This window comes from Saccopteryx bilineata, chromosome 1 (genome assembly GCF_036850765.1).
Source record: "Saccopteryx bilineata isolate mSacBil1 chromosome 1, mSacBil1_pri_phased_curated, whole genome shotgun sequence".
Taxonomy (NCBI): Eukaryota; Metazoa; Chordata; class Mammalia; order Chiroptera; family Emballonuridae; genus Saccopteryx; species Saccopteryx bilineata.
Window position 1 is genome coordinate 21,618,673 of NC_089490.1, and position 24,434 is coordinate 21,643,106.

The following is a 24,434-nucleotide window of genomic DNA, read 5'->3' on the forward strand; positions in this document are numbered from 1 at the left end:
TCCGTGCAAGCGTTTATTTCTCAGAGGACACTGTCCCCGCCACAGGACACCCGGCTCCCCATCGGCAAAGGCGCGGTATTCAGGACTGCCCCATTGAAGGGCCCACTGAAGGTGGCCTGGGTTCTGCTCACACAAGGTTCTGAGCGATGGCCAGTACCTTGGAAAACTCGCCTTCCCTCCGGCGTAGGCTGCTGGGGATGGGCGTCTTAATTCGGGTCCCCACGGGGTTCCCATTGTCCTCAATGAGGACCACGTTGTTGGAGTCAAACCTGGGGGTCATCCGAGGACCAGGCATGCGATGCCCCACAATGAGCGCCTTCTTCTTCTGCCCCTTGATGGCCAGCAGTATCCGGTCACCCACCTTGCCCACCCCGTTCTTGTTATAGACGTGGATGCAACGAGGAGGGCGATGGTATGGGGTGTTGCCCAGGGCGCTGTTGTCCACCACACGCACCCGTGTCATCTTCTGGATTGCAGTGAGGGTCCCGGTGGAGCTGGTGGAAGAGAAGACAGTCGGAGGTCTGCCATCTCTCCCAGTCAGGGCGCGGAGGCCTCTGAGAGGGTGGGGCTGGGAGAGAGCACCCGTCAGCCACAGCCCGCTGCACGGGATACAAACCAGGGCTCAGACAGAAAGGCAGGTGCTGTGAGCACTTCCCTGCACCTCAGACGGGTTCCGCACAGCCAGAAGGCTGCTGCTGCCAGGTCAGGATCTTGATTTGGATGGGTTTTAAAGAGAACCCGATTTTTTGTTACAACAAACTTCATGGCTGCCTTAATTTAAAGCCTTTGATTTCCAAAAGGACTCTGACGATTAAGGGAAATACCTTATGGGCCAGGCCTCACCCACTGCCCAGCATGCAAAACCTGATTTCCCGAATTTCCTCATCTCTATGATTCTGGGAACCAGAAGACATGAGCGAGCAGGCTTGCTAAGGGAGTCCCTTGACACAACATAGCAGAAACTGCAAGTCAGTCACAGTAACAACCTATTGTTTTAATGCATTTCCCCCCCCCACTGGAAAGGAATATTCTTTTGAACGGGTACCTATTAAAGGTAGATAAGCTATTATGAAGCGATCTGATGGCTGGGATTTCTGTTTCCCTGATGCTAGCACCGTGAGTGCTGGTGTTCCCCGGGGTCACCCCAGGTCCTGTCCCCTCATTCCACGTGCCTAGTCTGGGCAATTTTACCTCCTTCGCAGTGCTTCCCACTGGTCAGTCCCATCTCCGGCCCCGCTGTCTCCTGTGTTCTAGTCCTGTATTTCCACCGTAAACTCACAATGAGTCCCACAGATACTGCAAGCTCGGAAGGTCCCATACTGACCTCGCTGCCGCCCCTTGCAACCCTCCTCCTGCGGCTGCATTTCCCATCGAGATACTGTCATGGCGTCTCCAGAAACCCCAGCACCCAAGCCTCTCTCTCCACCGACATCCACTGCTGCCGAGTCCTACCGCTGCCACCTCCCAAGCACCTCTGTCCTCTCCCTCCACCCTGTCAACACGTCCTGAATGTGGCAGCATGCTCTCGTCCACCAAGATCATTACATTCGTCTCTGAACTGGTTCCCTGTGCGTCTCGCTCTGCCAACCAAGAGCTCTTTCTAGAATATAAATCTGAGGCCACTCCCCTGCTTAGAAGTATTCAGTGGGAAAAAAAAGAAGTGTCTCATGGTTCCCCACTGTCTGCAGTGGCAACACCTGGCCCCGCTCTGCCTGCTTTCTGAGGCCCATCATCGTCCACCACTCTGTGCCCAGGGGAGGGAAGCCCCAGGGCCCTCCAAGCACCCACAGCGGCCGGCCTGCGCTGGAGGCCGGGGCAGGGCCGGCCCCCTCTTCCCTTCTGGGAAGGCCGCCTCCACTCTCCTTCCTTCCCTCCTCCTCGTCCATCAGCCGCTCTGGCCTCGGGCCCTCCACAGCACCATACAAACCTCTATTATTATACTCGCCACATTTTCTTAGAGTTATTTGTTTCCAAGTTTGCTCCCATGGCCCACTGTGAGAGCTCTTTCAGAGCAGGAAGCCAGTCTTATTCATCTCTCTATGACCAGCCCAGACATACTGCTCGGCAAACGCTTGTGGAGTGAGCACACGGAGGGGGCCACAGGGCACGTCTGCCAACAGAAATGAAACCCGGGCTGCCCCCTGGCCCAGCATCTAAAAAGAGAGGAGGCTGTCACGCCTCGATCTTGCTTGAGTGTTTGGTACTAAGCATGTACCTTTAAAAAAATGATCCCGTCTTTAAAAGAGAAGGTTTTAATGCACTGGGGGAATGATAGGGTCACGAGATGTCAGATTCACTACAAGTCTGGCAAGGACCGAAAAGTCTCATTTCCTACCACCTGCCATTCCCTTCCCCGCCTCTAACAGCAACATCACCTCCTGACCTGTGCCCCTCACCTGACCCCACCAGGCCTCAGCTCAGTCGGATTCCGTGAGCTCCAGGCAAGCTCCAGGCAAGCCAAGTACAGCCAAGGGGTGCCCTCGCCAAGTCATGGACCAAGGTCTCCATTTGGGTCAGTCTCCCAAACAACACTGGGACACAGAAAACCACCGACCCCCACACCACAGGGAAAAGTGGGGCCTGGGAGGGCAAGCTGGAGGTAGAAGAGCAGACCCTGACCCAAGCCCACCTCCCTGAGCTTCCACTCCAGCCCTGGGGGGGGGGGGGGCTTACTTAAAGATGCAGCTTTAAGAACTTAATGGGGAAGTTACCTGAAACAGCGCTGGCTGAGTGCTCTGCTTGCGTGGGTGAAAGGACCCCACAGCCCAGGAAAGCAAGCCATGGATCCCCAGAGGGCAAACCCTGCAGGACAAGAAAGGGGAAATGATTTATTTCTAAGCCAGTGTCCTTACTCAGAGCCAGTGTTTTGTTTTTTGTTTTTTAATAAAAGACTGTTGGGGACTTGTGTGGGAGATGGCACTTCCAGTAGAAATCATTAGTCACTAAATATAAATCTGAGCGGTTAAAAGAGATGCAGACGAGCCGAAACAGCAGCTACAGTTCTGCTGATTCACATTCTGACGGGGGTCGGAGAGCTGGCATGACCCAACACCGTTCTCGCTGTAAGGAATAACACAACAGCACAGAGAAAGTCTCCGTCGCCACATCACTTCCGCGGGCGGGAGGAAAGCGTCCACCCTCTGGTCTCACCCAGCAGTGACCACCTTCCAAGTCCTCCAGGAGGAAAGCCGCACCCCGTTGCCCGGGGGACGCTCGCGCCTCCCGCAACCAGGGCTTTCACTCCCTGAAAGGAAGCAGACCATCTGAGCGACGGCCCAGGTGGTCTGTCACATCACCTTTCCCCCAAATGGAAACGCCGAAACACCTGGCCAGCTCCAGGCAAGCCAAGTACAGCCAAGGGGTGCCCTCGCCAAGCCATGGACCAAGGTCTCCGTTTGGGTCAGTCTCCCAAACAACACTGGGACACAGAAAACCACCGACCCCACACCACAGGGACAAGTGGGGCCTGGGAGGGCAAGCTGGAGGGAGAAGAGCAGACCCTGACCCAACACTGAGGACTCCAGCAGCTTGCAGAACCTCGACCCAGCGGCTCCCCAGAACCAACAAACAGGACAATCCCAGCTTCCTGCAACACCTGGGCATCAGTTAGAGCACGTTCCAGAAAAACCTACAACCAGCTGGTGTTGCCAGCTGCAAATCAGCCTGTCCTTCCCTCCAAACGTTTGGCTGCAGAGGGCCTCTCTCGAGAGCGCTGCTGAGAAAGGCCTCTCCCACTGTAGTTTTACAAACAGCTTTGCCTTGCCTGCATTCAAAGCATCTCCGATAAAATTTTATTTCACAAGTTGAGCGGGAGGTGAACCACTATTTACTTCCACAGGACTATCTATTCTAGACACTTCAAAAATGGCTTTTTTAGCCTGACCAGGCAGTGGTGTAGTGGATAGAGCATCGGCCTGGGACGCAGAGGACGCAGGTTCTAACCCTCAAGGTCACTGGCTTCGGCACCAGATCATCCGGCTTCAGTGCAGGCTCATCAGCTTGAGTGTGGGGTTGCTGGCTTGAGCATGGGATCATAGACATGACCCCATGGTCGCTGGCTTGAGCCCAAGGTCACTGGCTTGAACAAGGGGTCAGTGGCTCAGCTGGAGACCCCCCCACCCCCGGTCAAGGCACATATGAGCAGGCAATCAGTGAACAACAAAAGTGCCTCAACGAAAAATTGATGCTTCTCATCTCTCTCCCTTCCTGTCTGTCTGTCCCTATCTGTCCCCTCCTCGCTTAAAAAAAAATGCTTTTTAACTATAATTTAGCCTCACATCACCAGTTCACTCTGCAGTGTTTTCAGAAATCAACTAACTGACAGAACCACTAACATCTGACACACAGAACTGAGGACTATTAGAAGGGGTTAGCTTCACCTTCAGAGCTGGGTGACCCTAGAGAAGAAACCACACGAGCTTCAGTTTCTCCACCTACAACACGAGGTTTCCCACCTGTAACAAGGTGGTCATGAGGGATAACCCATTTAAAACACAGAGCAGTGCCTGGCCCTCCGTACCTGTTAGCTGTCTTCACCAGCACTACTGTCTTCATTCCCATCTAGTCACATCTCATTTCATCGATTAGGAAACAAAGACACAAAGAGATGAAGTGACTTATGTAAAGCCCCACAGCTAGCCAAGGGCAGGACCAGAACCAGAAATGGACCTAGCTTCCATCCAAGGTTCTTTTCACCACACCCTACAGCCTCCCTCGACTGCACAAAACTCACTTCACACAAGTGAGCTCTGGCTAAGGAGGAACTCTACCCAATCTGGTCTTTTTCTGTTTCTTTATGAAAATTTATTGAGTAGTTACAATGTATCAGGCACAAAACTAAAGGCTTTATACAATCATCTCACTTGAGCTTCACAAAACTCTCTGTAATGGCATATAATTAGCCCCATTTTGTACATGAGGAAATGAGGCTCAGACAGGTTAGGTAATGCGGCCAAAGTCACACAGCTAGGAGGGCCATGTAGCCAGCTTCCTGAACTCATGCTCTTAGTCAACAGAGTTCACACGGTAACTTTAATTTAAATATATTTTCTCCAACTGTAAGTCCTTGTTTCGTCAAGAATCGTGACATCGCATGCACGCTTTCCTCATTCCCAACTCGGCGCTCACTGAATCGACTGAAACGGAGAGAACACCGGGAGCAATTACTCACTGTAACCCAATTTCAGCTTTGAAGACAATTTGAAGTGTCAGTGGCAAGAAGAGCTCCCTACTCTGAGCAATAACTAAAAATTGGCTTAAAACAACAACATCGCTCTGAAAAGCAGCCCTTGCAGTCCAGTTCGCAGCTCCCCCCAATCTCAGCCAAGCTCATCCATCTGATGTTGGCAGGCCCCGCTCTGCCTCCCCTGACACAGGGGGCTCACCAGCTCCTCCAAGAGCCCTCAGGCTTAACCTGCACCACTCACACTTCCTCCCCGGAGAGAGACACCTGCCTCTCCACACCACTCTGCTCCCTCGGTAACACTTATGTTAGTCCGAGAACTGCGCAAGTGCCTTGGGTATAACAAACCCTCCCCCATTCAGGGCACCCTAAACTTACTTCAGGGCAGTCTGTGCACAAACCCAAACCCAGGCCTCCTCTACACGCTTTGCTCACAAGTCCCCCGGTCTACGCCCATCTCTGCCCAGCTCAGTCTGACCCAGCTCCACGTGCGTCTCCTCCATGAAGCCTTGTATAAAAACTGCAGGACCAAATGCTACCCCTCGCGAGCACCGAGGACACCAGCATTCCGTGCCAAAGGAACTCCCCTGCTCCAAACTGCATGATCCAAACTCAAACATTAAATAAGTTTAAATATATACTTTGATATCCCTTAACTTTCTAGATCTTGCTACTCACTATCTCAAACTCGGAAACAGCAGAAATCTTGATAAGTTGGCATCTGAACTCATCGCAGGAATTCAGGACTCACACAGACTCAGCTTGTGAGGATTACTTGTACTGCCCTCAAGCACAGAGTAACACGCTCCTGCCTCCAGGGAGCACTGACACTTTCACAGGAAAGGGCCTGATTCACACTGTGCACCAGCTCTTGGTGGACCTTATGGTGATCGTTGATTCCAAGGACTTAAGACATCAAAAGGACAACAGTAAGCCTTCCTATGAACTTGAAAGCATGAAAGAACCAAACTTACTCACTTATTGTATATATACTGCTTATTCCTAAGGGGAAAAGAAGTCTCTAGTCTACTCTCAACCCAGTAAAAGATCTCAGCAGGTCCTCATGGAGTAGTAGTGCATGCAACAAACACTTGTTGGATAAAATACATGAAGTAGCCAACGCAGAGACATCCTCGCTCATGGCTCCAGACACTGTAGAGCTGAGCTCTTATCTGTCCACTGGAACCAGGACACTACACGCAAGCATGCTTTAGGACAGTGATTTTCAACCTTTTTTGAGCCGCGGCACATTTTTTACATTTACAAAATCCTGGGGCACACCACCTACCAAAATGACACAAAATGACACTCTAACACAGTACATATTATACATATAGTTAATAATATAGTTTCTAAATGTATTTATACTCAGTGTGAAACCTGGGCCTGTTTCGATGAACACAAAAGGGATATCCTGGCAGGAATGGTAGCAAGACACACACGAAGCTCTTCCTCAACAGTTCTCAGTCTCTCTCTGTTTTTAGTTTTTATCGCAGTCAAGCTTGAGAAGCTCAGCTCACATAGATATGTGGTTGAAAACGGGAGCAATGTCAAAATAGCTTTGTTGGCCAGAATGGGGAACTCCTTGGCAACAGATAACCAAAAACTGTCCAAAGGAAGATCAGCAAACTTTAGCTTTAAAGTTAGATAACATTGTGATGCATTGTATATCACTCTCTGCGGGGGCCTCTTTTAAAAAGAAAAAGGTCAAATATCTATATACACCATCAGGATAGACATAACTAGCTGAGGCTGAGGCTTCATCTAGTGGTGGCAACATTTACCTCCAGTCCTGACCAGGATTAGAAATCGGGACCATGGGGAGGAGTAGCAGCTTCAACTACTCGCCGTGGCCACACAATGACAAGTGCGCGGCAGCCCGAGCGGGGACCTTCCTGGGTGTGGATGAGAGGCGGCCTACTCTTGGTTCATCGCTAGTGGTCGGGATGAATCCTAGAAGGTGATTGGTCAGTGAGCGTTCCCTGTGCCTCCACTCTTCCTGTTGCTGATAGCTGGAGGGATTGTGAGGGGAATGTTTATGTTCAGATGGAGGCGGCTGGTGGCAGGCCAGATAAATAACCTCCGTGGGCCGTAGTTTGGGGACCCATGTTTAATTTCCCCACGGCACACCTGACCATGTCTCATGGCACACTGGTTGAAAAACACTGCTTTAGGAGAACCACGGTGCTAGTCATGGGAGGATTAGCTCATGCTATGTTTACAGGCCCCTGGAATCATTCCCCAGTCCTGGTGTCTACACTGCCTGCTGTGGAAAAACACCTCATTTCACCACTAAAAAACTGGTTTGAATCAGGGAAGAATAGTGGAGGCAGCAATTCACTTCAAAGCAACTTTGACTGGCCTTGATGTTACTTCCTAACATAAATCCATCCTGTAGACACTTCAGATGCAGTCTATATATAACGCTTTGTTTCAACACTGAGTCTCATGTTTGCTCGGAGAGTAACCCCAATACTATTTCCTCCTCTACAACTTTCACTCAGAAGACTCCAGTGCCAGAGATGGCTGTTCATGCCACTTTCTGGTCAGCACTGAGTACTGCCCTCCAGCTTTAGACTATGAATCACAATCTCTCCAGGAGGGAGAGGGGTGGGGAGGGGCGGGGAGAGGAGGGAGGGAAAAGGATAAAAGGGGAAGGGGAAGGGGAAGGAAGGGAAGGGAAGGGAAGGGAAGGGAAGGGAAGGGAAGGGAAGGGAAGGGAAGGGAAGGGAAGGGAAGGGAAGGGAAGGGAAGGGAAGGGAAGGGAAGGGAAGGGAAGGGAAGGGAAGGGAAGGGAAGGGAAGGGAGAAAAAAGAAAAAGGTAGAGGAAGGAGGGAAGAAGGAAAGAAGGGAAGGGGAGGGGAGGGGAGGGGAGGGGAGGGGAGGGGAGGGGAGGGGAGGGGAGGGGAGGGGAGGGGAGGGGAGGGAAGGGAAGGGAAGGGAAGGGAAGGGAAGGGAAGGGAAGGGAAGGGAAGGGAAGGGAAGGGAAGGGAAGGGAAGAAAGTAAGAATAAACCATTTATAATCCCAGAGCCACGCTATTTTCCATCCAGGTTTAACTCTAAAATTGCCTTCCGCTGTATAAGCCAGAGAAAATTGTACATTTCAGGTACACACCAGTGAGTTTTTCACTTGGCATCACCTTATAGGTCCTATTGGAAGGGCGCTCAGGGAGGGCAGGGGCATGCCTGCCTGCCTGCCCTCTACAGTGCTGCACACTCAGTGCCTGGCACACAAACGCAGCTCAGCGAGTATCTGTTAGATGAATAAAATTAATCTGCAACTGCAATTCATCCTCCAGCTCCAGAGGGCTCCACGCTGGGGGACTGGTGGTCGTTCTGTGCCCTTCTCCCAGGCTGCCAGTGACTTGGGGAGCTCCTATGCACTGAGAGCTCATTTTCTCATATACAGAGACTGAGCTGAAAAAACAAACACAAAGTGCCTACACCTCTGATGCTTTGTGGAAAACTGCAAAGTACCATTACCTAAGTTCTGAGAATCGTGGACATTTATTTAGTATCACAGATCTGTTTTCACATGAACAATGTCCATTTTGGGGTGAGGCATGTTACATACATTTCAAAGGCATTTTAACAGGAATGGGCTCTACAGAAAAGAGACAAAACAAATATAAAGTTCCACAATCACAAAGGAGTGCTTAAAGAAAATTCTGCTACTAAGTAACAGTACAGAAAAGAAACACTAAGAGAAATCAAATGCAACATGCAGCTACAAAAAAGACAAACTCCACAGCCTAAGGATGTAAAAGTCCTTCTTAGTTAAAGCAGGAAAAACCAGAGGCCTGGCAGCTTCTAGAAATCAAGAAACGAAAATTCCAGGACCCTGCCATCTGCTGCAGGTTTCACCCCAATCATTCTGGCCCAACAAGTACTTATTTATTGCTTTAAAACTCATTCCTGGTTGGTTGTTAACAATCCTTTTTCAGGAATCTTTTTTAACCTCACACAAGTATAACATGTTACAATTCTCAAAGTATTTTCACACAGATCTCTTTCTTGGATGATTCCATTCCTGAGCACCCAATGGAAACTCAGGAACAATTAACAAAGATCAACAATTTGCAGGGGATTGAATCAACTAAGGATTTTGAATGGCTTTGGGGGCTCAATAGTGTAAGTACCATTTTGCAGACTAGATAAGCAGTCTGAAATGCTAAGCAACTTGTTGACCTGCCCAAGGTTAGAAGGCTGTCTTTTTTCTTTTTTTAAATATTTTTTTTATTCTTCAGTTATAGTCAATGTACAATATTATCTACTATTAGTTCCACGTGTACAACCCAGCGATTAGGCATTTATGTAACTTATGAAGTGATCACCCCAATAAAACTTGCACCTATCTGACACCATACGTAGTTATTACATTACTGATTATATTCCCTATGCTATACATTATATGCTCATGACTATTCTGTAACGACCAGTTTGTACTTTTCTTAAAAATTTCTTTTTGGGTTGACATAGTTCACCAAACTACACAGGTTTCGAGTGTACAACTCAATATAACCCCATCTACACACCGCCTCATGCACCCCCCCCCCTAGGTTGTTTCTATTACACCCTGCACAATACCTACTCCCCTAAGATGCAGCTTTAACCACTACTAAAGTTCACAGACGGGAAAACCCATATAAGGCAAGGAGTCTTTCTTCTCTATCAAGGTTGTCACATAATCTCGAAAAACTCAGGAATTAAAAAGCTGTCTTTTCAATAAATATCTGCACTACACCCAGCAGAGCCTAGGACAAAAGCTGAAGCTGACCTGATTCACCTGCCAAAGGAGTCTTCACAGTGTCGCTAACAATAAGCAAAGTATCCCTCAGCAGCATGACGGACTCGTTCTGCCAGGGCTGCCACTGAAGACCCCTCTACTCAATTTGACTCACAAAAGAAAAATGTTTCCAGGACTCTTGTCCTACCTTTGTTTGTTTATTCGCCTCTCCCCACCTTGCCACAAAAGTATTCAAAGCTCTGGTTCTTAAATATAGCAGATAATTCTTTATTATTCAAGCTGGTTTTTCAGTGCACAGAGTTTATCTGTTCTGGCTTTGTTCCCCCACCTGTCCCCACTTCACAGGTGGGCAAGCATCTCTAGTCCAGAAGTAAGTCTGTAATGATCGGTACGGTCAAACTCAGAGAAAGTGCACAAAATTCAGTTCTACCTAGTCATGTACATATTTCCTGCCTATTACCACCTCGAGTGGGCCAGTGGCAAGAGGCCAGATTTATGGAGCTGTCAGGTGGGCAGGTGGGCAAATGGGCAGTAGAGGACAGGAAAAGTCTAGGGGTCCCTGACTCAAACAGGAAATGCTACTGATAGAAAGCATATCTCCTCCTCCCGACCCTCCCCTCTTCTGCTAAGTCTGTGACCTTAAAATTAACTTCTCCAGGCCTCAATTACTCTCTGCCAAGCCAGGGTAACCGGAAGAGCAGAGACATGGAGGCGAACGTGCCTTAGCTTCACTCATCACACATGTGATCATTTTAAAGTGGAGAATCCCTTCCTGAATTAACCAGTAGGAACCAGGCCTGCAGGATAAGCTATTTGATTCCCAGATCCTCATCAGGGAGAACAGCCTCACTCCCTGATTCCCAGGGCAGCACTAGAGATGCCTCTTTAAGATTCCTCAGTCCTAAGTGTGTCTCGGCTTCAGGTAGACATGGAAAAGTGCTCCCTCTCTTTTCTAGGGGCATAATTTTTTTTTAAGTTTTGACAGGGAGACCTTCCCATTCCAAGTTGTTTTACTAGTGAATAATAAGCAACTTAGTATCTTTCTTTTTTTAATTTAATTTACTGATTTTTTAGAGAGAGACAGAAACATCAATCTGTTCCTGTATGTGCCTCGACCAGGGAACGGACCGGCAACCTTTGTGTATCAGGACGATGTGCTAACCAAGTGAGCTATTCAGCCAGCGTATACTTTTCTTAATTTTTATTGATTGTTTTTTAGAGAAAAGGAAGGGAGAGAGGGAGAAGAAAAGATAGAGGGGTAGAGAGGAAGAAAGAGTAAGAAAACATTGATTTGTCGTTTCACTTATTTATGCATTCACTAGTTGATTTTTGTACATGCCCTGACTGGGGATCGAACTTTCCATCTTGGGGAATCGGGATGATGCTCTAAGCAACTAAGCTACCCAACCAGGGCCTCCTAGTACCTGTAACTTTCTTAATAAGAGAACATATTACCTGACCCAGAGCAACATTTCTGGGATCTGAATCATGGTTCCTTCTTACATGATGGTTGTTACTGTTAGCACACATGTAAAATTGCACCAGGGTAAGCTTCAAACTAGAACAAACCACCAGCCTTTAAAAAGGAAGACTAAACCATAACCTGGTTTTTGAGACCCTCCGAAGCTCCCACATAGACATAAAGACTAAACAATAAGAAAATCCATCTAATGTGGGTCCAGGTACCATAACCCACAAGACAGGAATAGTTGCTGAGGAGAGCATAAATAATTACGTTCATTGCCCCTGAGAGTACTTCCTGAAAACTAGACTCCAGAAAAGATTTTTACCCTTCATACTCAGGGGCAATAATAAAACATTTTAGCCACTCTTCCTTCATGGATTCCACAGTGCACTTAATTCAGTTCTCATTTCAGGCTTTCTGAAATGTTTCCTGTTTTCTCTGTTAACATGTGGTTACCCTAATTAGGCACTGGCAGAAATAGATCAGAATCCACTACATGTTCAGATTCATAACTGCATTATTAAAAATAACAATACATACATAATAAATGGCTTCAGTGATCCTCAGAGATTCCAAACCAGGTAACTACGGCCTGCATTTCCCTTTTCAGGTATCCATCATCAGTGCTATTTAGTGCTACTTGGCAATGGAGCGCAGCAGCTTTACAACCATAAAATCAACTCCATATGTAAAAAGTTTTGGAGGAAATATACACCCAAGAAGCTCTACAGGTAAAATGAACAATTCATCCAAGAGGGAAAAAAAAAAACAAACTAGAGTAGATACCATCTCAGTTAAACTACCTTCTCCTACCCAAAACAACTCTGGGAATCTACACCTACAAAAACGGCTCCTGCCAAGCAGTCTACCAAAGACCCTTTACCCCATCTTCCTTTCTCCTCTTCCTGGGTACCCCAGCCTACTTCCTCCCCTAACAAAATTCTGTTCTTCAGTTGCATGTACTTCCAATGAGTGAAGACTAAACTGTCTTTCTTCTCAGGCAGTACGCCCCCTGAAGAAACAGACCGTCTGCTCTTCCCGGTGTATTCCTGGCATGCTAACTGCATCCTTGAGGACAGTTTTAAATGAGTGAAGACTCAGAATGAGGAAGGCAAAAGGGCAAACAGGAGGATACACGAGACCAGTAGGTTTCAAATTTTTCTGTCACACAAAAAGAAACATTTCCTTACATACTCACACATGTGTATATACCTACAGCAAATGTCAAGAAACAATACTTACCCTTGGTAAGGACAATGCACTCTACTATCTTCTATTCCTTTTTTTTTTTAATGATGGCTGTGATCCATTAAACTGATTTCCAACTAACCAATAGGACTCAGTCTGAATGGGAGTTCAGTTTGAACTGCAATGAAGCAAACCTTATAGCTTCATTCTGCAAGCTAATAATGAATGCTTTAAAAAGTCAGCAGCCCACAGAGATACCGACATACCATAAGGACCAGGCATGCCCAAATGTGCAGTGCCCTTCCCCTGTCCAGCAGTCCAGGTTTAAGCATCTCCCAACCTCCCAGCTTTTCCCAATAAGCCAGAATGACTCTGTCCTAGGGCCTTTTGTTAACCTCTTTATCAATTGTCCATTCAATCTCTTAGGGTGGCAAAGTCCATTTACTGTCCACTGTGAAAAGCAATACTTTTTTTGTCCCCATACCAACTCTTTCAAGCTTAAGGGGAAGAGAGTCTTCTAGGAACCCAAAATCAAATGAATAAGTTGGTACTTTGTGCCTATTTATGTTGGTGATATACTCCTATACGTGTATATTCGCGCGCGAGCGCGCACACACACACACACACACACACACACGATCTATCTTATCTATCCAGTCTTAATCCCAGCAGATGCAGCCTCTGGTGAAATGAGAAACCAGGGAAGCCCCTGGCGCCAGGGGAAGCACTCATCTGCGCGACAGTGAAAGCAGTGGACTCATTCTCCACACCGCAGAAGCGACCGACAAAACAAGTCACAAAGTCATCTCCAGATCCAAACTGGGAAGGGGAGAGAGGACAAGAGAAGAAAACAAACTCGAGGAGCCGCGCTAGAGTGACTGGCGAGGACACCTCGCGGAAGGCCTGACCGCAGCCCATCCCTACCCAGGCCTGCCCCGAATCCCTAGGAAGGCAGGTGAGCGCCGCCCCGGGGCGCGGGCGCAGAGGCCGCAGGAGGTCCGCCGCGCTGGGGAGTGGGAGGGAGGAGGGCCCCGGTCAGAGGCCACCCCTCCCACAGCCCCTGTGGCCCTAAGGTCCCACTGCCCGCCCACTCCGGCCTTTCCTCGCCCACCCTGGAGAGGGCGCCTCTCCTACAGCAGGCAAGAAAAGGAGAAGGGAAGTGAAGAGTTAGGAGCGGGGAGCCCCCACCCAAGGTGCCCCCGCCCCCACTCCATACCGCTCTCGCCTCCCGGGAATACCCCGCCGCGGGCCCCACCGGCAAGCGCCACCTCCCCCCGACCTCCACGCGGCCTGTCGCCCTGCGCCTGCGCGCCGGGCCCAGCCGGGCGGGCGGTGATCTGAGAGTGCGCGCGCGCCGTGCGTGTCCTGGCGTGGGGGGGTGGGACCTGCACGGTCCCGCCCCCTCCTCCCCTCCCTCCTCCCGCTCTCCCTCCCCCGACACTGCCGCGGCCGCCGCAGGAGCCCGGAGCTCGAGCCGCCCAGCGACTCCCCTCCCCCTCCCCCAGCCCCGCCCCGCCCCAACCCGGGGCTCCGAGCCGGAGCCGAGTCTGCGCCGGGGGGTGAGTACACGACCCTTCCCCAGTCCCCTCTCTCTTCTTTGAGGATCCCAACACCACCCAAAGAAAAAAAACAGACTCAGCTGCGCGTCCCCTCCCTTCAACCTCCTGCGGGACCCAGAGGTGCCCGGGCCCGCGGGACCTACTGGTGCCGCGCGCTGCCCCCAACCCCACACCATCGTGGGCCAAATGTGAGCCCTCCGACCCCTGCCAGGTGTCCAGATGTGCACCGCCTTCTGTCCCCACCCCTCCGGAGATCCCGAGGGGTGGGACCCTCGCCCCCTTAGAGCCACTCTTCTCCCACCTGCCGGGTCCAGGTGCGCCACCTCTCCGCGGCCCTTCGGGCTTCCAGCTGCGCCCGGTCCACCCGCCGCCGCTGTGGGGAACCTGCCGCCCCCGCCCCCGAGTTTTGCATTCTAGGGTGGCCAAGTACGATGGCCTCGGTTTCTTTTATTTTTTCTCCTGCTCCAGGGGCCGAGTACCCCCGAAGCTGGCCCCGGGGCAAGGGTTCAAGCTCGGGCTAAGGCAGGTTTCGCGGGTGCTGGCAAGAGGCCGGCCCTTGCCCTCGGCGGGGCTGAGGACAGGTCGGCGGGCTGGGAAGGCGGCTGGCCCCAGGAGCGTGTCCTCTCCTTGCGCCCCACACAGTGCAGTTCATTCATGAGCCGCCCGGGCCTGCGTTGGAGGGTGCGGTGGGGAAAGGATTCAGCGCCGAAACGCGAGTGGGGCAAAGGCCCAGTTGGGGGGAGGGGACGCGCTTTGTCCCTCCTGGCCTTCTGACCACCTAAGGAGGACAGTCCCAAAGCCTTGGCGCCATGTGTCCCAGAAGAGAAGGACGCTTGGGAAGTGGAGAGAAGAGGTCAGAGGGTCCTGCTGCCCTTGGGGCCCCGTGCTGCCACCTGCCTGGCTCCCCTGGGCGGAGGTCTACCCGCTGAGCACTGCTGTTCCCCGGGGAGAAGGGTGCGAGGGTTGGGCTAGGGTTCTCTGCCCAATACCACTCTCTAGCCTCACCCCAGGTCTGCAGCAGCCTAAGAAGAATGAGGCTGTGAGGCTGTGCCCAACCTCTGCTGAGGAGGGGCCCCCAGCCCTGCCTCCCAGGCACTTGTGAGTAGAGGAGTGGGAGTGTCTGTCAGGCTTCCAGTGGGGATGTGCTGGCAGCATGACTATCCTCTAGGGCACCAGAGGGTCCAAGCCCTGGCATGCCCCAGGTGGCACATGCTGAGGCCTGCTGTTGGCTTTCCCAACTCAGTCTTGTCCCTTGGGTGGTGGGTGGGGATGTGGCAAGGCAGAAGGTAGGTGGTAGGTAGCGAAGAACCCCCATTTGGACATCCTACAGGTTTCCTCCAATTATAACAGTCTTGGAGACCTCCGTTCAAATTCTAGCTCTGCCATTCTTTAGCTGTGTGACCTTGACAAGTTACCTAACCTGTCTGAACCTTAGTTTCAATTAAAAAGTGTATTTACTATCGCTTCCTTTCAAGATTTATCTTAGGGATCAAAGTAGACGACACAGGTAGAGCCTGGCACCCTGCCTGGTAGTTGATCAATAATGGGTTCTCTTCTCTGAACTTCTGACCCATTCTAGCAAAGCATCACCCTCTGGTCCTGCCACCTCCCAGCCTGCTACAGATGGAGCGGGTATGATTGAAGAGTTTGGGAACATTCCCTGACTCTCAATGGCAGTCTCAAATATAGTATAACAAGAAGCCCATCCTGACTGAGGGGCTCTATCATATTGAATTCTATGTTTTCTTTTATTTTATTTAACAGTTTTCTTCCACCAAACCAGCCCCTTTTATTCCACTCCTCATTAATAAACAGTAGCTAATTTTTTAGAACCCATTATGTACCTTGAACTGTATTAAGAGCTTTACATAAGTCATCTTGTTTAATCCTTAAAACAACCACATGACTAAGTTATCCCAATTTACAGATAAAGGAACTGAGGCCCAACATGGTGAAGTAATTTGCCGATCTGTCTCATCCTAGAGTCTGTACTCTTAACCACCAGGCTCTGAGCCTTGTTCTTTACACACGCCTCAGAGCCTAGTCACAAACCCAAGACCCAAGTGGAGGGTCTGGGAGATACAAGCAAGAGGGAAGGCAAGCAGGTAGAAAAATAGGGTGTGGTATTTCTCCAGATTGGGGAGCTGGCAGCCCCCAGCTACCTGGAGAAGTGAATCCTCTGTTGGTACAGGCAGCAAAGAGCAGTGGGTAAGAGCATAGCCTCCAATCAGCTTGCCTGCGTCCATGCCCAGCTCTACCACGGACTGGCTGTGTGACGTTGGGGAAGTTATGTACCCTCTGTACTTCACTGTCCTCCTTGAGTGGTAACGTGGAGTAAATGAGTCAATATTTATGAAGCGCTTAGAACAGTGCCTGGCACAGAATAAGAGTTAAAGTATTTGATAAATGCATTCTTTTCCTTTTAGTTTTATCCTCACTCGTGGATAGTTTTCCCCATCCCTCTGAAGTTGGCAGGGGCAGAGCAAGGATAGTAATTGTTACAGATTAGAAGACTGAGGCCCAGGTTACATAGTAGAAGAATTAGCTTCTGTCTTCATCTCCTCCCATTAGACCACATTGCCTTCCTATGATCCCAAGCCCTAAATTAAATCTTTCCAAGTAACCCTGTAAGAAAAAACTTGTAACATATAACTCCCCCACCCCTACCATGCACACTCTTCTTAATGGTAAATAACAACCTAATTTAGCTAGAAATAAAAATCTTCCATCACTCTCTATAGACACTTCCAGCTAAAAGCCTCAGTGTCACACTAGAGAAATTCCCAGATACAGCTGACTCTGACAACCCCATGGAGTAGAGGAACTGCCCCCCTCCCCTACCACCTAGCCCTCCCCCTAAAAAAATTTTGGCCCCATTTTCGTCCCTCTCAGCTGCTGTCAATGAGGGAACAGCTGCCCTTGGTGAAATTCAGCCCAGCAATCCCACCCCCACAGCTAAGAGCTTGGTGTAACCCTGTCAGCAAGCAGAGCTACCAAACCTGACTCCACCCTTTACCTGCCCTGTGACCTCCTCCTCCCTGGTTCCTGAAAATGGGGATAGTGATCTGACCAAGCCGGCCCTACTTTCCTCACAGTGCAGGTGGGAAGAACAGTGCAATGTTGGAGGGGAGAGTGCTTTGTGACCATAAAGATGGAGTCCCCAGAAGGACATGGTGATTTCGGTTACCAAGCATCTACCTGGACTCTCCTCACCCATCCTACTGGGTTCCGTTAATGTAGAAGTCCCCAGGATGATCCACACCTTCCTTGCAAGTGGAGAGGATGGAAAGGGGGTTGATGCTCCAGGGATTTATACGCATTCCATTCTGTCCTGGTGGAGCCTTGGAGTTGGGGAGAAAAACAGGCAAGGGGTGGGAATGAGCTGTCTTGATTTCTGGTGCATTGGAGCTGGGAGTTAAGAGGAGACTAATGTACACGCCCCTCAAACAGCACAGACCCAAGATACCTGTACCTACCTTTAACCTCCCCTGGGGTGCTCCGGAGTTCTGAGCACCTTGTGTTTACACACCCAGGCTCCCAGGCAAACCTCTGTGCACACCCGCACTTAGAAACCAACACTCACTTCATTTCTGTGGACTGCCACGCAGTCACCGGCTTCCCCCCACACACACACTCTCAAATACACACATCAACATATGCTTACAAACCTAAATACACACATGCACTCAGTGCTCCAGTGTTCTCCAGCCAGCGGGCGTTTAACAAGCATATCCAAAGTTTCCATGGTCTGCAGAGTCCTATTCTAGGCACATCAGAAAGCGTCGTGGTGCCCTGAGAAAGCCTTCTAGCTTTAGAAAGTTGAACTAGGTTTGAATCCTGGGTCCACCACTTTATTAATCGTATGACTTTGGGAGTTTTTGAGCCCCTCTACCCTCATCTCAAAATAACATGACATCCAACTCAGGATTGTCAAGGATTAAATGAAATCATGTATGTATTGTTGAAATAGTAGGTACTCGATAAATGGTACTGCTATAACTACTACATTAGGGGGTTGTGGTGGTGGTGGTTGTTTTTTAAGGCAACATGGGCTGGAAAGGAAGAGGAAGGCATAACACAGGGCAGTTACTGCCTTAACCTTCCTAAAACAGGTTTTTAGGCTCCTTGGGACCAAGTGGAACACATAAACAATCCCAGCTTCCATCTTGATCTAAGAGCCGGTGCCTCTTGCCCTGCAGTTTGAAGTGTTGGGGCAGAGGGGGGGGGGGGGTGTCAGGGGTTAGTGGGCAGGAAAAACCCTCTGAGTCACCCCAGGGGGCTGGGGGATACTTCCCAGAGTTGCTGTCACCAATTCTGGGTTTGTTGTTCTCTCTCTTTTTCTGCTTTCCTTTCTTCCCTGGAGACCCTCCCCCCAACACAGAGCTTCAGTGTTGTCAGCAGAAGGGGCCCCCAGGGGCCCTCCATTAAAACGGGGGTGGGGCAGTGATGCCTCAGCCACACTTTTCTGCCCTGGGAGCCTCCCCAGAGCCCTGCTTTGCCTCATCCCCAGGCACTTCCAGAACCCAGGCATCTGGGCTGCCTGCCCCTGCCCTCCTGCTCCCCACCCCCTCCACCTGGACCTTCAGACCAACCACGGCTGGACAGCCCAGCGGGGGCTGGGAAGTGGACTGGAGGGCAGTACCCTGGCAGAAGGGGGTTTGGGCAGGCTAAGAGGCCCCCGCCCACTCTCCCTGCCTTTGCCAATGGAAAATCTCGCCTGGAGGCACAGCATTCCCATCCTGCCCTGCTCCCAAGGCAGGAGTTGGGCACTCTGGGAGTTGTAGTCCTCACACCACTCAGGTGACTCCTGTGCAGAGATAATTGGCGAGAGGCAAGGAAGTCAGAGGAGAGAGTTGTAGCTGCTGCCTCGGCAGGGGAAAAAGAGTGAAAGTGAGCACCAGTGGCTGGGCCAGGCAAGTAACACACATCCAGAGGTCCTACCTTTAACTGACTTCCCACTCACGCTATTCTCAGACCCCCTACTCTGGGGACAGAGAGGCCAGCTCCGAAGCTGAATATCTTATTTTGAAACCAATTATATTGGGAAGGTGATTAACAGTCGAAAACTCTAAACAAATGAAAGCATGCCGTTTTTCTAAGAGGGGTAGAAAGAGAAGATCAGGGTGAGGTAGCTGGCCCCTGACCAATCCTTCCTTGGTCTAGAGACCCCTCCTGTTAGCCTTGGATCTTCAGGCATAGATAGGACCACACCCCGTCCTCCCTCAAGCTCAGCTCTGCCCCCTGCCTGGGACAGGGAGGGACAGAACGCAGTGTGTCTGCGGAGTGTTTGCTTGTGTATGGAGGCGGTGAGCCACAGATGTTAGAGACGCACAGACAACTTCCAGCTCAGAAAAACCAGTCTCCCCAGTCCAGATCTGGGCCGAGTTTCTCAGACCCAGGGTGGGGTCACAGCCTCACAGCCTGAGAGCCAGTCAAGGTGAATCTATGTGACTCAACCAACCCTCCCTCCCAGGCCCTTATCTCCGGAGGCCAGAGCTTCCACCCACCCAGGCGGCCCAGGGATCTTCCCCCTGGGCCGGCACTTCCCCCTCCCCACACCCCCTGCCAGAGCTGTGGGAGGGGCAGGAGCCAAGCCCCGCTGACCACTCTGCCCTCTGCCTAGGAGGACCATGCGGCAGTAGCAGCCATGCTGCCCTTCCTGCTGGCCACACTGGGCACCACGGCTGTCAACAACAGCAACCCCAAGGACTACTGCTACAGCGCCCGCATCCGCAGCACCGTCTTGCAGGGCCTGCCCTTCGGGGGTGTCCCCACCGTGCTGGCTCTGGACTTCATGTGCTTCCTTGTGAGTGCCCACCTGCCACCCACACCCTGGCACCCACACTCTGTATACAGCTGGCTGACACCTTCAGCTCTAATCCCTCTCCCACCTGACCCTGACTCCCCAGGCTTAACTACAGGAGGTACCCCCATCACACAGCCCAAGCCCAGCCTCTAACCACTCGTCCACACCAGGGCCACACCCTTTAAAGACAAGATTCGGGCCCCTCTGCCCCTGCTCCTGGCCCGTCCTGCGGGCGGGGGGCCTCTCCGCCTGCCAACCACTCCCTCTCCTCTCAGGCATTGCTGTTCCTGTTCTCCATCCTCCGGAAGGTGGCCTGGGACTATGGGCGGCTGGCCTTGGTGACAGATGCAGACAGGTAAAGCTTGGGGACTTGTCCCCACCCCTGTACATGCACACACACCTTGTTCCACACTCCTCAGGTAGAGGAAAGAGCCAGCCCTCTGTCATCCCCCTTTGTTGGGGGCACAAAGAGGGACCAGCCCCATAGCAGGCATGGGGAGTATGAGGGCCCCCAGTTGGGCCGTGATCCCCTGCCAGTCCCCAGCGACCCGCCCCCCCACCTCTGCTAACTCTGTCTGTTCTCTGTCCTTAGGCTTCGGCGGCAGGAGAGGGACCGAGTGGAGCAGGAATAGTACGTGGGGCACCAGCCCCTCACCCCCACTAAACCGGCTTCCTCCTTTCTTCTCTCGCTTCTCTTCTCTTCCTGCCCGGTGCTGGTTTTTCTCTGCAGTTTTCTCTTCTGCAGGCTCCTATTTCAAATTAACGCAGGCGGTGCGCTTTGCAGAGCAGGGGGCTCCTCAATTTGTCTTTGCCTCGCCCCCCCACCCCCACCCATCCCTCCCTCTGGCTCTCTGCCTGGGAGACGCCCCTCCCGCTGCGCCCAGCCTGCGTGGCCGTGTTTGGCTGGAGTGGAGGGGTCGTCCTCCCGGAAACTCAGTGCACTCACCCTGTTGGTCGCAGAGACAAGATTGGGTGTCGCCAGTGCCTTACCTAACAGCTAGTTCTTCATATTCCAGGGTTCTCTGATCACTTCTTCTGGCGGCTTGGGAGGGGGCCTGCCCACAGAGCCCCAAGTCTGGCCCTTTGTGTCACATCACGGTCTCTGTCTATAGGACTGGTGTTGCAGTTTCGGCAGCTGCCGGGCTCAGGGAAGAGGGCGGGTAGGGGCCCACCTGGGAGACATCTCCAAGACCCCCTTATCTACCCTTCTGGGGCTCTCCTAGTTTATCCTTTCCTTCACCACCCCCACCCCCACCCCACCCCCCGCTGCCCTGTGCATAATATTCGCTCTGTCAGCTCCTGAACTGCAAGGCTGTTCACATTCTTACTTCAACCTCCAGGGGGCGATAATGAAGACACCCTTCTCCCTCGGTCCTAGACCCCATTGAAGGGAAGAGGCCGATTTAGAGGAAGCAGGGAGAGGATAGTCATTTCTCCCTGCTTCAGCCACTGCACTCTCTGTGCCTTGTCTCACCCCTGAAACTAGAGGGGGAGCCCACCCCCTCCACCGCTGTTCTCCCTAAGGGCGCAGACTCACCAGGCTCTCTGATCTCTCGTCTCCTCACCCCCAGTGTGGCCTCAGCTATGCACGGGGACAGTCATGACCGGTATGAGCGTCTCACGTCTGTCTCCAGCTCCGTGGACTTTGACCAAAGAGACAACGTGAGTGCCCTCCCCCCCTGCTTCCTAGCCACGCCCTGGTCCTCCAGGGCAGGTGGGCTCAGCAGCCTCTGGCTTCCAGGGGACCCATTCAGGGACCTAGGGAGTGTGGCCTTCTTCTCAGTGCTTCTCTGAGAGCCACAGGATAAGCACCCAGACCCAGAACTCCTGGCTCTGTCCTCCACATCAGCCTCCAAACTGGCACAAACCTAACACCCATGATTTCAGACTGTTTCACAGCACAGTTCTGTGCCTGCCTCTGCTGATTAAGTCTAAGGACACCTTTCTCCTTAGACATGGTCTTAGAAGTAATAATGAGCCTTCCACGCCGTGTAGCAAAACCTACAGAATCCATCGTGTTGCTGGGAAGTTGCAGGCTGGCAGCCCCTGGCTGGGTGGGAGGGGCTGGTTGACCTGCCTCTGGGTCGGAGCCAAGTGGCAGTGGTCCCTAAAGATAAGGATTGTAATCGATGACTTGCAGCAGGCCCCAGACCCCCCTTCACGTCAGACCCGATACTCTGGCGTTACCTGCCTGGCCTCCTCATTCTGCCGGGGGTGGGTGGGAGGGAGGGTGTCCTGGTCAGAACTCAAATCTTTAGGCCCTAGGGTGTTCCTGGTCAGTCTAGCTTAGGCTGGGGCCCAAGGGGCAGCAGCTGCTGAGGTAACTAGCAGAAGAAGCCTGCCAGCTTCCTGACTGGGCTCGTGTTGGTAAGTGGTTAAGCAGCAGTGTCGCCAGTGCTAGCCAGAGGTACCCAGATGGTCCCCAGACCCGGCTGATCTTGGCAGCAGGTAGCAGAGTCCTGCATCAGAGGGTACCGTTCTCTCCCATCCTGTGTTAAGCCTGGACCTTTTCCTGGTACGAAGGTGGGGGAGGGTTCTCCCTGCCCAGCCCTCCGCTGGACGCCCCTGCTCTGAGTGTGGTCTCTGCTTGAAGGCAGACCTAGGGGCATGCGGGTGGGAGATGACAGCCGTAGGAACCAGGGGTTTGTCCCTCGCAGGTGTGCTAGCCGACAGGGGGCAGGACCTCAGGCCGTGCGGCCCAGCTGTCTGCTTTGCGCAGCCATGTTGCAAACTCTTCTTACTAGCTACTCTTCCCATCCCACCCGTCCCTGCCCTGGCCACACACCTGCAGTGCTCACTCCGGTTCTGCTGCCCGGTGGGCATTTGCAGAGGTCCGTGGCTCCGGGCAAGAGAGTGCGCAGGTTACCCACGTTGGCCTTGGTCCTTTTCCTCTTGGAAGACCAGCACCGCCCTCTCTCCCTCTGGGCTGAGCTGGTTTCCAGGGGGGGTCGTGGAAGCGGCACCAGGGTGAGCAGGACATGGGGAAGGGGAGGTTCAGGGCGGTGGGCCGGGGCTGCAGCTGATGGCCCTCTGTCCCCCCAGGGTTTCTGTTCCTGGCTGACAGCCATCTTCAGGATAAAGTAAGTGAATGGTCTTCAGGCTCTAAAGAAAGAAACAAAGAAACTTCAGGACTTGTCATCTCCCCACAAAATCCAGGGGCCAGCCGCTCTGAGGGCCTAGCCAGCCCAGCGTCTTCCTCTCTGCTGCAGGAGGCCGGGACACTGGCGTTCTGGCCTCTGCTGTCCCCTGAGCTGGCTTCACCTGACCCCCCACCATGGTCTCCTGAGTGCCCCCCCTGCCTGGGAGGCCCCGCTCTGCCCTGTGGGAGCCGGTGCTGGGGCCCCCACCTCCGAGCCTCCATGCAGCCAGCGGGTGGGGACGCAGGCAGGCTGGGAGCAGCCAGCCAGCAGCAGGCAGGAGCCCGTATCCAGCAGGCAGAAGTCAGGAGATCGAGGCCGTGTGCGGCAGGCAGGCAGTGAGCGCTGAGAGAGGCAGGAAGCTGGACAGGTCAGCACCGCCACCGCCCACGGCCCCCAGGGTCCCTCCCCGAGGGTCCATGGACTGGCTTGCACTGGGCCCATAAGGCACTGCTGCTTCCTGAACCCCCGTCCAACATCCTGCTCCTGTTTCTTCCTGTCACCCTGTCTCCTCCTCTTGCCTCAGCCTTCCTTTCCCATCTTCCTCCTTTCCTTTCTCCCTCCATTCACTTCTCTTTTCTCTCTACAGTGCTCTTCCTCCTTTTACTCCTCCCTCCCTCCCCTGTCCGTCCTTCCTCCCTCCCTTCCTTCCTCCCTCCCTCCCTCCCTCCTTTCCTTCCTTCCTCCCTTCCTTCTTTTCTTCCTCCCTCCCTCCCTCCCTCCTTTCCTTCCTTCCAGTTTTCCTTCCTCCCTTCCTCCTTCCCTCCCTCCCTCCCTTCCTGTTCCCGTTATTCCTCTCCTCTCTATTCTCCCCTCTTTCCTCCCCTTCTCCCTGCATCCTTTCTTTTTCCTTCCCCCTCCCTCTCCTTTTCTCCCTCCCTTCCCAGAGAATAGGGGACTGAGAGACACCAGTTCAGCCCCACGCTGCTGCCAGACTGGCCGGGCTGTGGAGGCGGGGCGGGGGTGGGTGAGGGCAGGCAGTCACGGCCCCTCCGCGGCCCTGGTCCTCACCCGGCTCCTCCCGGCTGCATTGCAGGGATGATGAGATCCGGGACAAGTGTGGGGGCGACGCGGTGCACTACCTGTCCTTCCAGCGGCACATCATTGGGCTACTGGTCGTCGTGGGCGTCCTCTCTGTCGGCATCGTGCTGCCCGTCAACTTCTCAGGGGACCTGCTGGGTCAGTGAGGGCCAGGGTGGATGGGGCAGAGAGGAGGGGATGGGGGGGGGGGACAGGCCCTGACCCCCTGTCCTCCTCTCCCTTTTCCCACCCTCCAGAGAACAATGCCTACAGCTTCGGGAGAACCACCATTGCCAACTTGAAATCAGGGTGAGTTTGAAAAGCTGATC

The 24,434-nt window shown here is 52.5% G+C and overlaps 2 protein-coding genes across 4 annotated transcripts in view; one reads left to right on the forward strand and one right to left on the reverse strand.

The window, feature by feature from the left end:
• On the reverse strand, window positions 1–13,942 carry MRPL14 (mitochondrial ribosomal protein L14). The gene is made up of 3 exons (XM_066251458.1): window positions 13,800–13,942; window positions 2,712–2,802; window positions 1–494 (listed from the first exon to the last, which is right to left on the reverse strand). Exons 2-3 carry the CDS (start codon window positions 2,780–2,782, stop codon window positions 128–130), a joined length of 438 nt encoding a protein of 145 aa, XP_066107555.1. The 5' UTR covers window positions 2,783–2,802; window positions 13,800–13,942; the 3' UTR covers window positions 1–127.
• Window positions 13,271–24,434, forward strand: part of TMEM63B (transmembrane protein 63B) — a 24,220-nt gene continuing 13,056 nt past the window's right edge. Inside the window, exons 1-8 of one of the 3 annotated variants that reach the window (XM_066251434.1) lie at window positions 13,271–13,538; window positions 19,766–19,948; window positions 20,224–20,303; window positions 20,541–20,579; window positions 21,520–21,610; window positions 22,991–23,028; window positions 24,122–24,264; window positions 24,363–24,414. In XM_066251434.1, the coding sequence (XP_066107531.1) occupies window positions 19,790–19,948; window positions 20,224–20,303; window positions 20,541–20,579; window positions 21,520–21,610; window positions 22,991–23,028; window positions 24,122–24,264; window positions 24,363–24,414 (602 nt within the window). In that variant the 5' untranslated portion in view covers window positions 13,271–13,538; window positions 19,766–19,789. Of the gene's footprint in view, window positions 13,539–14,026; window positions 14,143–19,765; window positions 19,949–20,223; window positions 20,304–20,540; window positions 20,580–21,519; window positions 21,611–22,990; window positions 23,029–24,121; window positions 24,265–24,362; window positions 24,415–24,434 lie in introns of those variants that run through there. The other 2 variants (XM_066251423.1, XM_066251443.1) reach the window with 2 other exon arrangements.

What these genes read in the sequence shown, in the direction of transcription:
- MRPL14 (XM_066251458.1), bottom strand. Translation starts at nt 2,782, where the DNA reads ATGGCTTGCTTTCCTGGGCTGTGGGGTCCTTTCACCCACGCAAGCAGA. An exon ending in CTCAGCCAGCGCTGTTTCAG is followed by an intron (nt 495 to 2,711) that starts GTAACTTCCCCA and finishes CTCTTCCACCAG; the next exon opens with CTCCACCGGGACCCTCACTG.